The following is a 14,839-nucleotide window of genomic DNA, read 5'->3' as shown; positions in this document are numbered from 1 at the left end:
ACTTCCTTGAATGTTTAGAAGTTGTGTAGGTGGTCTGGGTCTCCTGAATTGTGTTTTAGTATCTCAGAGCCAGACTTTCAGGGTTAGTGTTCATATGTATAAAACAAGCAGTAAGGAATGGCAAGCTTTTCCCTATGTAAGATCTTATTAATCCCAGAATGTGTCGATTTTGTGGTAAAACATAGTCCTGCTTTTGTTGTTTTCTTTCCAGCCTTTCTGGAAAGGACCACCTATTTCTGCTATCTTTTGTCCTGCACAAAGGAGGTAAAATTTAGATATTGCACAACCCACGTGCACCAGGTGTCTCCAAAATCTGAATTCAGGATACTGGGGAAAAACAAATGTTTTTGTGGGTTTTTAAAAATATTTTTATTGATTTCAGAGAGGGAGAGACAGAAACAATGGTGAGAGAATCACCCATCAGTTGCCTCCTGCACACAAAGGATCGAGCCCGCAACCTGGGCATGTGCCCTGACCAGGAATCGAACCCGTAACCTCTTAGTACATAGGATAACACTCAACTACTGAGCCACACCAGCCAGGGCAGGAACTTTTTTTTTTTTTTTTTTTTGGCCTTATTGTATTGTGGATTCAAGCTCCAGTACAATGTTAAATAGGAATGGTAAGAGTAGACATCCTTACCTTGTTTCCATCATAGCATGGAAGTATTTAGTCTTTCATTCATCCTTGGCCTTTATTCCTTCTGGTAAATTCTTGACAGGCTTAACGCGATGGCCTTTTTGAGCTGATTGGGGGATTCCAGAGTTTGCCTCTAAGTTACTGTCTGCCTTGGGTGGTTTGCTTTTCCCTCAACTATTAAAATTGAGATATAGTTCATGTATCATAATATTCACCCTTTTTAAAGTAGAAAATTCAGTAGTTTTTAGTATACAACCATCACCACTATCTAATTCCAGAACATTTTTATCACCCCCAAAATAAACCCTGTGCCCTGGCCAGTGTGGCTCAGTTGGTTGGAGTGTCGTCCCATACACCAAAAGGTGGTGGGTTTGATTCCTGGACAGGGCACATACCCAGGTTGCGGTTTCGATCCCCAGTCGGGGCATGTGTGGGAGGCAACCATTTGATGTTTCTCACATGGATGTTTCCCTCTCGTCTCTAAAGATCAATAAAATGAACCCTGTACCCATTAGCACTCAGTTCCCATTCCCCTGTTCTTCAGCCCATGGCAGCCACTAATCTACTTAGTCTGCATAGATTTGTCTGTTCTGGACAATTCATATAAATGGAATCATATAATATGTGGCCTTTGTGTCTGGCTTTTTTTCACTTAACAATGATTTCAAGGTTCCTCTATGGCAGTGATGGCGAACCTTTTGAGCTCAGCGTGTCAGCATTTTGAAAAACCCTAACTTAACTCTGGTGCCGTGTCACACATAGAAATTTTTTGATATTTGCAACCATAGTAAAACAAAGACATATTTTTGATATTTATTTTATATATTTAAATGACATTTAACAAAGAAAAATCAACCAAAAAAATGAGTTCGCGTGTCAGAGGTTCGCCATCACTGCTCTGTGGAGTAGCATAAATCAATACTTCGTTCCTTTTTATGGCTGGTTAATATTCTATTATATGGAGATACTACATTTAATTCATTCATTCATTAGGTGGACACCAGTTGCTTCTACATTTTTTGACTATTATAAATGATGCTTCTATGAACATTTATGCATAAGTTTTGTGTACATGTGTGCATGTTTTCAGTTTTCTTGTGTATAATACTAGGAGCAGAATTGTTGGGTCACACAGTAACACTGACTTTTAGAAGAACTGCCAAACTGTTTTCCAAAGCAGCGGTACCATTTTACATTCCTATCAGTAATATATGTGGCTCGTAATTTCTCTATCTCCTTGCCAATGTTTGTTGTTATATCTATACTAGTGAAATATTTTCCCTTGTTTTAACACAAATATGAATTAGAAGTTAAAATTGTGTTTGTTAAAATAGTCCTCCCAACCACTCCTTAATTACAGCAAATGTTTGGCAGAATTTTACAGTTGGGAAATGGGCATAAAAAAAGGTCAAGGGGTAGTTAGATGAAATTTTCAGCTATTTTGGGATTTGACTTAGGTCACTATTAAAACCCTAAGGAAAAGTAGAAACCCCAGTCTATTTGGTTTGCAAATGTCTTGTCTGGTCTCCGCCTGCTCCCCAGCAAAGCATCGGCAGTGGCTGAATTGGAGGCAAAGTGTCCAGTGCAGGGTGATATGACTTCTGCAGAATAGTTCAGTCCTACTGAGCTCTGGCTTCTCAAAGGCCCATCTGTTTAAAACCCTGGCTTAGAGTTTACCTCTCCCTCTAACTGTTCTTGATTAACTCTTGGACCTTTTAATAACTTTGACACTTGCAACAGTTCATTGATACTTTTTTCTACTAGAGCAGTGGTTCTCAATCTTCTGGCCCTTTAAATACAGTTCCTCATGTTATGACCCAACCATAAAATTACTTTCGTTGCTACTTTATAACTGTAATGTTGCTACTGTTTTGAATCATAATGTAAATATCTGATATGCAGGATGGTCTTAGGCGACCCCTGTGAAAGGGTCGTTCGACCCCCAAAGGGGTCGCGACCCACAGGTTGAGAACCGCTATACTAGAGTATCTTGAACTTGGATTTATTTTGTTTTGTTTTCCCAAATTAATCATATAAACTCAATAAAAGGAGGAGCTATCCTTTTTATTTATGCCCCACTATACTTTATTCTCAGGGCCATAAATAGTTTTGTTCATTTATAACGCTTATGGAAGTCAGATATTATTGCCCACTCCTCAGCTTCTAGGACAGTGGGTTGTATATTCCAAGTTGCCTACGAATCACAATAGATGCTTTAGAAGTTAGATTCCCTACCTCTTAGGCTCTATAAGATTTCCAAGTGATCCTGATGCAAATATTCCAAGAACTACTCGAGAAATATTTACAATGTCTTTGTAAACTTATCAGTCATAGGAACTTCTCTGATCTGAATTTTGGATCCCAGAGCACGTTTTAGGGCAGTGGTCCTCTAGACTCATTCATTCAACACTTCCTAAGCACCCACCAGCCTATGCCAGACTCCGAATGTACCACTCTTTGTGTTGGCTCACCCCAAAACGTGACAGGTTGGAAAAGAAAGACACATGCTATTACAGAGAGGTTCTCAGTGCAGCTCAACTTGTGGAGAAAACTCTTGGATTTACATGTGTGTGTTTTTGTTTTTTTTTAAAAAATATATTTTATTGATTTTTTACAGAGAGGAAGGGAGAGAGATAGAGAGTTAGAAACATCGATGAGAGAGAAACATCGATCAGCTGCCTCCTGCACATCTCCTACTGGGGATGTGCCCGCAACCCAGGTACATGCCCTTGACCGGAATCGAACCTGGGACCTTTCAGTCCGCAGGCCGACGCTCTATCCACCGAGCCAAACCAGTTTTGGCAGATTTACGTTTTAACGTGACTAATGTCCAAGAGATGGCACCAGCCTTGCAAGGCCAGCCACTTCCCTGGCTATACTACTACTATTGGAGGGGTCTTCATGTGTGTTTCTTATCCAGTAAGTAAACATGAAAGTGCACATAGTATCTCCAAAGAGCTTTTTAATCTTTTCTCTAACAACAGAGATGAGATCATTAGACTTACGGGAAGAAAGCAATTATACACATGAAAGATGCTTATTAAGCACCACTGGCATTTTACACGAACTACGTAGCATTACAGCCCTGAATTGGTATATCCTGCCTCATTTTTCAGATGAGGAACCTAGTCTTTGAGGCTAAACGGATTTGAGGTTTAATTCCAGGTTTTTCTGATGCCATAGTCTATGCTCGAAAGCAGTTTGCTAGAGAAGAAAAGAGAAGGCAGTTGTGGGAATCTATTGTATTCTATCTCCTGCTTGTTTGTCATCAATCTTTCTACCATCTCCTTTAACTTTTGGCTAGAGACATCAAAACCTTCAAATTTGACCAAATGCATTGTACTCAATAGGCAGAGATTTCTGCTAACAGACATCCCTTATGTCAGGGGTGGGGAACGTCCAGAGGGCTCTGTAAGGCCTGTGAAATCATTTGGTCTGGCCCTGCCAAGGCATTAGGGGGGAGTTAAATGTTTGACCAAACAGAGCAGGCTAATTTTTAAGTTGATAATTTTGTATGACACAAGAATTATGTTATAAACATCCAAATGGCTTTTGGCAGAAAAAAAGGTTCCCCACCCCTGCCTCATGTAGAGAATTGAGACAGGATTATATGGCCTCCACATCAGTCTTTAGGGTGGTCCTTTTGGCCTGAGTGGTGCCAACTGGCTAATAAAAAATTGGTGATAAGTCAAAGGAAGGGAAACTGATTGGAGAGGTTCCTTCTGTTAAGGTCAGGCGGCTGAGGATGACCAGGGTAGTGGATCATGGGATCGTGTGGTAACAACTGAAGAGCCTGGACACGAACTGATGGTACACAGTTAGATGTGGAGCCCTAGATTCACGTTCTGTTGTTTTTAATATATTTTTATTGATTTCAGAGAGAAAGGAAGAGACAGGAACATCAATAAGAATCATTGATGGGCTGCCTCCTGCATACCCCCTACTGGGGATCGAGTCTGAAACCTGGGCATGTGCCCTGACTGGGAATTGAACCGTGACCTCCTGGTTCATAGGTCAACACTCAACCACTGAGCCACACTGGCTGGGCATATATTCAGGTTGTATTCACAAGGGGTGTTCATCTGGTCCATGAACCAGAAGTGACAGTCTCTTATATTATATACAGTTGAGAAGTAATTTTATGTGTTATTTGAAGCAACCATCATGCCAGCCCAGATACTTACTTCTCAATCATTTAAAAATATGTAAACTTCCCCTGGCTGGTGTTGTTCAGTGGTTTCAGCACCAGCCCACGCACCAAAGGGTCATGGGTTCAATTCCCCATCAAGGGCATGTACCTGGGTTGCAGGTTCAATCCCTGTCCCAGTTGGGGTGCGTGCAGGAGGCAACCAATCCATGTGTCTCTATCATATTGATGTTCCTGTCTCTCTTTACTCCCCCCTTCCCTCCTTCCCTTCCACTCTAAAAATCAATGGAAAAAATGTCCTCAGGATTAACAGAAAAGTAATGTGTAAACTTAAGCGCAGTGATTGTAATCTGCTTGGGTGTCATACCTCTGGGTACTGTCAGTTAGAGTTAAGGGCCTTTGGGTTTCCCCCTTTTTCTGTTGTAGTATTATGTCTTTCACTCTTAGGTCTAGAAACTTCGCTTACAAGGTGCTGAAGAACTTGCTGGGAAATCCCCCGCACTGCACTCGGTATAGAGTTACTTTCTTTGAGACTTCTTTTACAGCAACCCATCACATCCAAGTGCTAACAGTCTACTGAGATAGAAGTTAGTAATTAGCTTCTCACTCATCAAAGATGATTTATTGACTCTCTACTGTGCCAGGCATGTTGCTGAACAATATGGAGAACTAAGCCAGACAGTCTCTGTCACGGATAAGCCAACCCAAACCACCAAAACCATGGTTAGAGCTGACAGAGCCACGCACGTGGCACTGAGAAAGCTCACGGGTCATTTCACAGCCAGGGCAGGTGAGGAGAAGCTGGGAGTGACACTGCACTGGGTTTTAAAGGAGGGCCAAGAATCGAGTTAGCCTGTGGTTTGGGGGAGGGGGGAGGGAGGAGAGAACATTTGGAGCAGGGAAAAGTCTGTGAGCAGCACAGTAACGTTGCATATAAAATGGTAGAAATACCAGAGATTTACTTATACAAGTAGTTCCTTTGGGAGGCATTATCTGTCTGAACCAACACCTGGTTTTCTTCCCCTCCTGGCAAAGGCAAGACTACTCTTCTGCCTCTTTGTGATGGGTCAGCGCCCTGTGACAGGAGAGTGGAGGCAGAAGTGCTGTGTGACTTTTGGGGGTGACATTTTCTTGATCTGTCATGTTCCTTGTAGTTTTGTGTTGCTGTTATCACAGTTGAGGTGGCAGTGACTGTTGGGATTCCTACCTGAAGGTTTCCTCAGTTTTTTAATGGGAAGACTTGTTCCACTCTTATCGCTCCCTCTTGTGGCAGAATCCTTAATCTCTTACATCTTTTCTTATAACTCACCATGCTGACTGCTGGAAACTTCGTTTGTTTTCCAGAAAGTGGTGCTATAGCTCGTTCGCAGCTTCTTCCTGGCCTGCACACCCTGGTCCATTTTTCTGAGAGCACTGATCAGTGGATCTGCTTTTGCTACCGCACACAGGGGCATGTACTAGTACAAGGCTCCGGCCACAGAGTGGGAGCGGGTGCGGGTTTAGCACTTGAGGCGCTGGGGGTGCCCACGCACCCGGTGGGGAGCTCGAGTGGGATATTCCAGGGGCTTGCGGACGGACTTCCTGATGAAGTCCTGAGGGGTCAGCAGGACCCGTGTTCCTTTAATGCGCTTTGACATTCTTATCTGCTTCCTTTACTTTCCTTTTCCTCCCCTCAGTAACAGAAGTGTGGCCCCCGTGCGCTGGCCGCGCTGGAGAGAAGTGGATTTCTCTAGTTGCCACCCACACAACTGGAACAGACAGGCATCCACTCACTGCTCTCCACCTCCTCGCGGGACAGGTTGCCACCAGCGGGCGGACAGCTTAGTCCCAAGCAGCTAGGTGCTGGGTATGTGACTGTCAACAGGAGGCGGTGTTTCCTTGTTATGTCCCTGTTCTAAAGTAACTAACACACTCCATCACTTACTTTTACACAAATTTAATAGTATTACAAAGGAGAAAACTGGTTTGTTTGTTGGCTTGAAGACTAGAACTAAATACTATTACAGATTTTCATTTATGAACAAAAAAGTTTAAAAGAAAAATGGCATGTTTTGAAAGATACCATTTACCCACAACAATATTTAAAATATTCTGTAATGAGCCCAGCTGGCGTGGCTCAGTGGTTGAACTTGGGCCTATGAACCAGGAGGTCACAGTTCGATTCCTGGTCAGGCCACATGCTGGGTTGTGGGCTGGATCCGCTTTGGGGGGGTGTGTGCAGGAGGCAGACGATCAATGATTCTCTCTCATTATTGATGTTTCTATTTCCCTTCCTCTCTGAAATCAATAAAACAAATTAAAAATATTCTATTATAAAAAAATTAGATAAAACAATTAGATAAAGCAATTAGATATTCTTCTTTTATCTTCACTTTTAAAAAACAAGAAAATGCTCCAGAAAAAGAGAACTGACTGAAGACTACAGGAATATGTTTGATGGTATACTGATAGAAACCGGAATGTTTTATTTTAAGAAATACCTTTACCCTCCATTAACAAAAGAGCTTCAAGAGTTCTTCACTTTTCCTTTGACATTAAGGGAATAAACATGGTCCTGCTTAAAAGAGGGATAAAAGAGGGGCAAGAAGACATTTAAATATTTGGGGAAATATGGGGTTGACAATGCAAACAGAAATGAAGGCTTAGCTTGCTCTTAAGTATTTGTTGTTTTGTTACTGCTTATACAAGCAATTTATAAGGGAAAGGAGCTTTTTAAAGTCTAGTAAAAAGTGGTAGAAATTTTTGGCAATTTTTGTTCTTAATAATTAGGCAATGCTTCCGTATTAGAAAAAATAAGTTCCTCTTATAGCTTTAAATTGATAATCACAATTTATTTAATAATCATTTCATATTATGGATTTAAGTATTGCATTTTATCTTAGCAGACTGTAATATACAAGTAGTATAAAATGGGACTTATATGTATGTGTTAGCCGAAAATAAAGGTGACATAATCACTGTTAATGATTTTCACTTTTAAAAATGCATTTTAAAGAAATATATTTCTGTCAAACCTAAGTGGATGCCTTCATAGCCCAAAGAAATACAATTTAACTCAAATTTTTAACAAGTTATTAAAGGAAATGTATGATATAAATTAAAATGCATCTGAATAAGTTCCAAATATACTTATTATTAAATATAAAGATGTTAGCTCTGGTACATAAGAAAATATTTACAACTGATAAAAAGCAGTTTGTAGAATATACATGTTCTATGTATAAAAATAAGTAAAATATTTTATAGTCCAGACCCAGGGATCTTTTCTAAGCAAGGTTTTATCCATGCAACTGTATGACAATACCATCTCACTAGTGTTACTGGAGCACATGCATGCATGGAAGAGATCTAACAATAATCCTGATTTAAAGCTCATACTGCCTTTTTAGGGCCTGTACATCTTCTAAAGTAAAATGTTTGTTTGGTGTGTCCGAGAGGTCATCAAAAAGCTGTTCAATTTGCTCCTTTTGGCCCTTGCTAATTAGGGTCAACATCATCTGAAAGAAGGAGAAAAATTATATTAGCATAAAACATTAACATGTCAAAGTTGTAGAAAGCCTGTAAAAATCAGTCTCTTTCAATGAGATACTCTGGCACTTACCTTAAACCTTTCTGCTTTACTCAGATATAGAAGATGCTGATATACCAATGAGGGATCTTTATCAATAAGTTCACTTTTCAGAGACTGAATGAGGAGGAGGAATAGATCCCCTTCGAGTTTGTTACTCAGCAACGCTGGCAGATCCTTCGGCTCAGTGATGGCTAACAGATGTGCACAGGCTGCTTTATCTTTTCTAGCACTGACAGCGTTCATCGCCTGCCCGAACTCATAGGCATTGCTGGGCTTGGTGATGGGCAGTTTCTCATCGTGTCCTGGTGGCCCACAGCTGGTGTCCCCCTCAGAGGCAGGGCAGCCCGTGCAGACCTCCTCGGGGGTCCTTCCAAGCTCTTCGTGGCCTTCATTCACCTTCACAAGGAAAAACAATTACACCCTGACACAAACAGCCACTGCACACATCCCACGTTACATTTATTAAAATGGGAAGGAACTGAAAAACACAAGAACACTGTATTTAGTCAAGTTCGTAAGTGAAAATGTGCAGTCTGTAATCGTAAGATCTACTTTTTGAGGAAGAGATGTTTTAAGGTACTAGTATTCATTCATAAAAGCATTTTTTAAATTTAAAATATTTTTAATATTGAAAAAAATTTTTTAAGAATAGTTTGTTGATTTCTAGAGAGAAAGAAAGGAAGAAGGAGAGAGAGAGAAAAACATCAATGTGAGAGAGCGCAAAACAATCGGTTGCCTCTTGCACACCCCCTACTGGGGATCGAGCCTGCAACCCAGGCATGTGCTGGAATCAAACCAGTAACCTTCTGGTGCATGGGATGACGCCCAACCAACTGAGCCACACCAGCCAGGACTCTTTTTATAATTTTCCATGAATAAAGCTGCTGTATAAAAGAAGACCTATAACAACTTTATCTTTCATACTTTTAGTTATTTCTTTACATTTAATAAAGAAGTAAACTTATTTTTCAATTCTCTTAAAACAGTTTTCTTCCATCCTTAAAGGAAAAACACTTCCTAGCCTCTTACATTTTAGCTCCTTACTCTTAATGGAAATGTAATATGATATATTAGTATTCATGAATACACAGGAATTCATGATTGATATTCTTCACTGAAGGCAAAGCAGAAAGCTGTATCGCACAAGACACCAATTTAATCTGAAATCAAACGTAGTCCAAAAATCTCTGAGGAGGCCAGTCTTAGAGTGCTAAAAGGTCTGAATCAAACTGGAAAATCTCTATGGCATGTGGCTTGCCAGGACCACTGAAACAAAATCAGTCCTGTCAGCATTTTCTGGGTCTACCCTGAAGCAAAGCTCAGTGGCCATAGGCTCCCAGCACAGTCTGGCGTGGAAGCAATACAAAACACAGGCCAGACAGGGAGGGAGTGGGGGACAGGGGCAAACAACGGAAAAACCTAATGCGGACTCCCAGTACCGTCCATGACCAAACCAGGAGAAAAGAGGCTAAACCACGGCACAGGAAAAGTTTGTCTTTACAAACGGTTTAAATTTCTTCATTGGGCATCAGAATAAAAAAACACAAAATGTAAAAGAAATTGATAGAACTCACAGGAACATGACCTTAGAATCTAATATAACATCCCCCAAAAAGTACTTTCAAAGATAATCAAACACAAATACCTCTTGAATCTCAATTTTCCTTCTCTCCTTTTCTTTGTTGAGTGATGCTGCCTGATCCTTCACATTAAGGAATCTGGTCACCTCTTCCAGTTCCATCTTGGCCTCCACAATACTTGAGTCTAGCCGGAGAACTGTATTGAGATCATTCAAACTATTCTGATAATCCTGCAAGTAGAAGGGCGGAGGCAGTCATTTTCACAGGTAACAGAAGGACACAGATCAGCCCGGGGCAGGGAGAAGGACGCTCGGGAGTGCACAGTGGCGCAGTGGGCTCCTGTCAGCACCACGGTTAGAAAGCTGGGCCTTCAGGGTAACACTTGGGCTAAATTATTATAACCCATAACACAGTGAGCATCTATAATAAAAGCATAATATGCTAATTAGACTGGACAGCCAAACAACCTTCTGGACATCCTTCCGGACGAAGCCGCTGCTGCGAGGGCCAAGGCAAGCCGCAGTGACTGTGAGGGCCAACCCCCTTGCATGACTTTCATGTATCGGGCTTCTAGTCCTATATAATAAAAGCCTAATATGCAAATTGTTTCCTTGGCCAGGAATTCGACTGGGAGTTCGACTGGAGGGGAGAGGGGGGGCTGGGCAGCCAACCTTCTGCAGCCCCTCTCCCCAGCTGGCCCAGCCCCGATTGGTCCAGGCTGGCCAGACCCCATCCGTGTACAAATTCGTGCACTGGGTCTCTAGTCCTCTATAAGAGACAGCACACAGAATCCAGAGTTAGAAGATTCTGGTTAAACTCTCTACCACCATGACCTTCACAGTCGCTAACACACAGTGGGCACATGTTGTCGGCTAAATAAGTGAAATAATGAACATCCTCATATTAGCACCTACTCGCAGTGAAACCTGAACAAGATCCTACGTAACCTTCCTGAGCTTCAGTTTTTCTTATCGTTAAAGTATGAATAACAGGAGCTTTTCTATTCTAGTTTCCACAAGGCTCTACCAAGTAATAAATGAATTAAAATAATATGAGTGGTTTAAACCTATAAAGGGCTAAACAAATGTTAGCTGCTACCAGATTATCTGTTCCATAAAACCCATCAAAGTTTTATACTGTTCAAATAGGCTGGAGTTGACATTTATTCTCCCATAAAGAGCCAGACAATACATTGGAGAGATCGAGGGGAAAGAAGAGAAATCTAAGCTTACCAAACACAGCATGGAATCCAGTAGTAGAGACATGTACCACAAAATCAGCCACTGTGACAGGCCACATTCCAGAACTACAGACTAGACCCATAGTTTTTTATTGGTTGATGCTTTTTAAATTTTTAAAATATATTTTTATTGATTTCAGAGAGGAAGGGAGAGGGAGAGAGAAACATCAGTGATGACAGAATCATTGACTGGCTGCCTCCTGCATTTAAATTTGTGTGTGTGTTTTTTAATCCTCAGCTGAGGATAAGGGTATTGATTTTAGAAAGAGAGGAATGGAGAGAGGGAGAGAGAGAAGCATCACTATGAGAGAGAAACATTGATTGGTTGCAGCACATATGCTCCCTGACTGCACCCTGACCGGGGATCGAACTCACACCCTGGGTATGTGCCCTAACCAGGAATCATACCTGCGACCTTTCGGTGTACAGAACGAAGCTCTGACCAACTGAGCCACGCTGGCCAGGGAAACCCATGTTTTGATTAAACCAAAATTAATTCTGTGAGGAGGTGAAGAATCCCAGTGATGTGCAACCTGAGTATTTATGACATATCCATCACAGCACGCACTGCAGGCTCAGGCCCAGGACAGATAAGCAGTGTCATGTGACCATCCTGAGGGACTAGCTGTAATGCCACATCCCCTCCCCCTTAGCCCGGCAACACAGGAGAGCAAGAGTAATGGAGAGATGAGTTCAAAGGCATAACCTTAAATCTTCTCTAATTTATCAAAAAGATAAGGTAGATTATTTACAAACTGTAGCACATTATGTACTATTAGTAACAAATCTAGGCACCACTGTGTCACAACATCACAACAACACAGCTGGAACATGCTACCAAATGCCATTGTGTTCCATCCTAAGTGTTCCAGTCAGGGGCCATCCTGGAAGGCAGGGAAGTGGGGCAGCTGGGCAAGCCGAGGAGTAATAGAGCCAACTCTGACCATTCTCAGCTTTTTGCAAGTATCATTACTCTCACAATAGCCCTATGAGTACTAACTTTTATTGTCCCCATGTTACAGATAAGGAAACTGAGGCACAGTAAGATCATCTTGGGATGATCAAGGCAAGGGCCCGAGGTGAATGGTAATACAGCTGTGGAGCTCAAGGAAGAGAGGCCTGAAAACAGAGATTTGTGAGCTACAAAATGAAAGTCCGCCACCACAAGCGTCAATACGAGTTTTCCCATGTATTCCAGAAAAGTTGCTGCCTAAAGAGCAACCTGTCTGGTTGGAGGGGACCTAAGAAGACGGGAAATACGCCTTGATAATGCCACAACAGAGGCAGGCAAGTGTGACGAGAGGGCAGGACAGCAGGGCGGCAGCATCAAGCAGGAAGGCGGTGGAAGACAAGGGGGCCAGTCTGCCGGCTCCACTGAGTGGTCAGGCAAGGTTTATTCACCTGAGAGATGGCCACGGCCACATCCGTGTGCCAGGAAATGGGAACAGCGTGAGGAATAAGAACAGCTGTGGTCTGGCCCTTGTGGAAACGTACGTCTTAAGGAGGGAAACAAAAAAGAAAAAACAAGCAAGCCCAGCCCAGCCCATGTGGCTCAGTGGTTGAGTGTCAACCTATGAATCAGATCACAGTGTGATTCCCGGGCGGGGCACATGCCCAGGTTGTGGACTCAGTCCCCAGTAGGGGGCGTGCAGGAGGCAGCCAATTGATGATTCTCTCATCATTGACATTTCTCTCCCTCTCCCTCTCCCTTCCTCTCTCTGAAATCAATTAAAATATATATATTGAAAAAAACAAGTAAAAAAAATTAATAACATGTCATTAATGCAATTAAGAACACCAAAGGTTGAGATGGATACTAAGGAAGGGGAGGGATCTGAAGGGAAAGCAGCCTGCAGGGTGGCGGGAAGGAGAAGGTTATACAAACAGGGGAGTGTGGCTCTGGCAGGAAGAGGGCAGTAAAAGCTGCTGCTGATCTCACTGGGCCTTAAAAAAATGAAGTACAATCACATGGGTTTATGATGACATTTACCATTAATAGATGTGCTTCAACTAATATCAATAAAAATTGGCTATTCCAGAAATTGCATTATGATGTAGGCAGATTACCCCAACAATAGAAGTTTTTTGATGTCTTGGTACCGTAGCCTCGCCAAATGGCTGTACATTCCACAAGGTAGGACCTAGGTCTCACTCACCTCGACGGTCCCCAAGCCTAGCACAGAAACGGCGTTCAATCAAAGAAACAAAGTCCACAGCAAAATGTTCGGTTACCTTTTCTTGTGAAGAACAACTGTACATTAAGGAAAGCTCTGTGTTTCTCAAACTGGCACACAGAGAAATGGAAGCCAGCTAGGAGAGAGACAGGAGATCCAAGCAGCAGAGTTCCCCTGAGAGCTGGGGGCACCTGTCACGGTGGGCCCTGGTGCCACTTCCTCATCCCGGCCCCGGAGGAAGCGGGTCCAGGGGTGAGCGACACATTAAAACTGCCGCAGCCCGTGCAGGTCCTGGAACAATTCCCTTGGCACAGAGCTCTAGTGACAGGGCAGACAAATCAAGCCCCAGGAAGTCAAACCAGAAAAACAAGCTGCCGGCCTCCTCATGTAGTGGAACAGGATTCCTCAGACTTGGGATTGTCTTTCTACATCCACAATACAATTTCTGGAATTTGCTCCAGGAAGTATAAAACTCTGGTCTTTCACTCGGTACATCTTCTGACTTCCAGTCGGGTAAACAAGTTCCGAGTCAGGCAGCCAGAACGAGGTCAAGCTGCTGAAGTGTTTGGACATATGGAAACGCGTGCGTCACGCGGATCTACCCTCATGCACCCAAATCCACTGAGGTCAGTAAAAGTTAACTTTGAAGAGGCCACTTTAATTCATGGTGCCACACACTGCCTCGGAAATCTTTGGTGAGGTTTACAAATGAGTGCTGCTAACAAAATAAAAACAGGTAGGGTGTGTGGGTCATGCAGGCAAGTGTGGGCTCCGGGCTGGTGACTGCATCACGTGCTGGGAGGGTGGCACATCCAGCTCCATTCAGACAGAGGCCCCTGCGCTCAGGACCCTCCTAGATCCCACCCTCTGCCCCACCTCTTTATGTGGCTACAACTGTATTCTTTAAAACACTGAGTGATTGATTTCAGAGAGGAAGGGAGAAGAGAGAGAGATAGAAACATCAATGATGAGAGAGAATCATTGATCGGCTGCCTCCTGCACACACCCCACTGGGGATTGAGCTCACAACCTGGGCCTGTGCCCAACTAATCTATAGGGGCAACAATTAGATAAATGGGGTGGGGTGAGAGGGGGGAGATTAAAGACAATGGGCAAAAGGAACTTTCTAGAGAGATGAAAATGTTCTCTGCCTTAACTGAGGCAGTGGCTATATGGGAACAGACATTATTCAGGTCAATAGCCAAATTAAGAAAACAGTCCCATTTACAATTGCATCAAAAAGAATAAAATACCTAGGAATGAATTTAATGAAGGAGATGAAAGCCCTGTGTTCCGAAAACTCTAAGATACTCATAGAAAGATATTCTAAAACTTGTATGGACCCACAGAACATCTCAAATAGCCAAAGCCATCTTGAAAAAGCAGAACAAAGCTGGAGGCATCACACTTCCTGATTTCACACTATACTACAGAGCTACAGCAATCAAACCAGTACAGTACTAGCATAAATACACAGATATAGATGAA

At 42.6% G+C, this 14,839-nt stretch overlaps 2 protein-coding genes across 3 annotated transcripts in view; one reads left to right on the top strand and one right to left on the bottom strand.

The window, feature by feature from the left end:
- The window catches only part of RNF19A (ring finger protein 19A, RBR E3 ubiquitin protein ligase), a 54,104-nt gene extending 41,254 nt beyond the window's left edge, over nucleotides 1-12,850 (top strand). The window contains exons 11-12 of one of the 2 annotated variants that reach the window (XM_036337891.1): nucleotides 6,463-6,632; nucleotides 12,200-12,850. In XM_036337891.1, coding sequence (XP_036193784.1) covers nucleotides 6,463-6,611 — 149 coding nt within the window. In that variant the 3' untranslated portion in view covers nucleotides 6,612-6,632; nucleotides 12,200-12,850. The remainder of the gene's footprint in view (nucleotides 1-6,462; nucleotides 6,633-12,199) is intronic. The other variant, XM_036337892.1, reaches the window with a different exon arrangement.
- Nucleotides 7,593-14,839, bottom strand: part of SPAG1 (sperm associated antigen 1) — a 48,491-nt gene continuing 41,244 nt past the window's right edge. Inside the window, exons 16-18 of the mRNA XM_036337887.1 lie at nucleotides 10,003-10,167; nucleotides 8,388-8,753; nucleotides 7,593-8,283 (exon numbers count right to left, since the gene is read on the bottom strand). Of these exons, the coding sequence (XP_036193780.1) occupies nucleotides 8,152-8,283; nucleotides 8,388-8,753; nucleotides 10,003-10,167 (663 nt within the window). The 3' untranslated portion in view covers nucleotides 7,593-8,151. The remainder of the gene's footprint in view (nucleotides 8,284-8,387; nucleotides 8,754-10,002; nucleotides 10,168-14,839) is intronic.

The sequence above is a fragment of the Myotis myotis genome, unplaced genomic scaffold (genome assembly GCF_014108235.1).
Source record: "Myotis myotis isolate mMyoMyo1 unplaced genomic scaffold, mMyoMyo1.p scaffold_m19_p_16, whole genome shotgun sequence".
Lineage (NCBI taxonomy): Eukaryota > Metazoa > Chordata > Mammalia > Chiroptera > Vespertilionidae > Myotis > Myotis myotis.
This window is presented reverse-complemented; position numbering and strand designations above follow the sequence as displayed.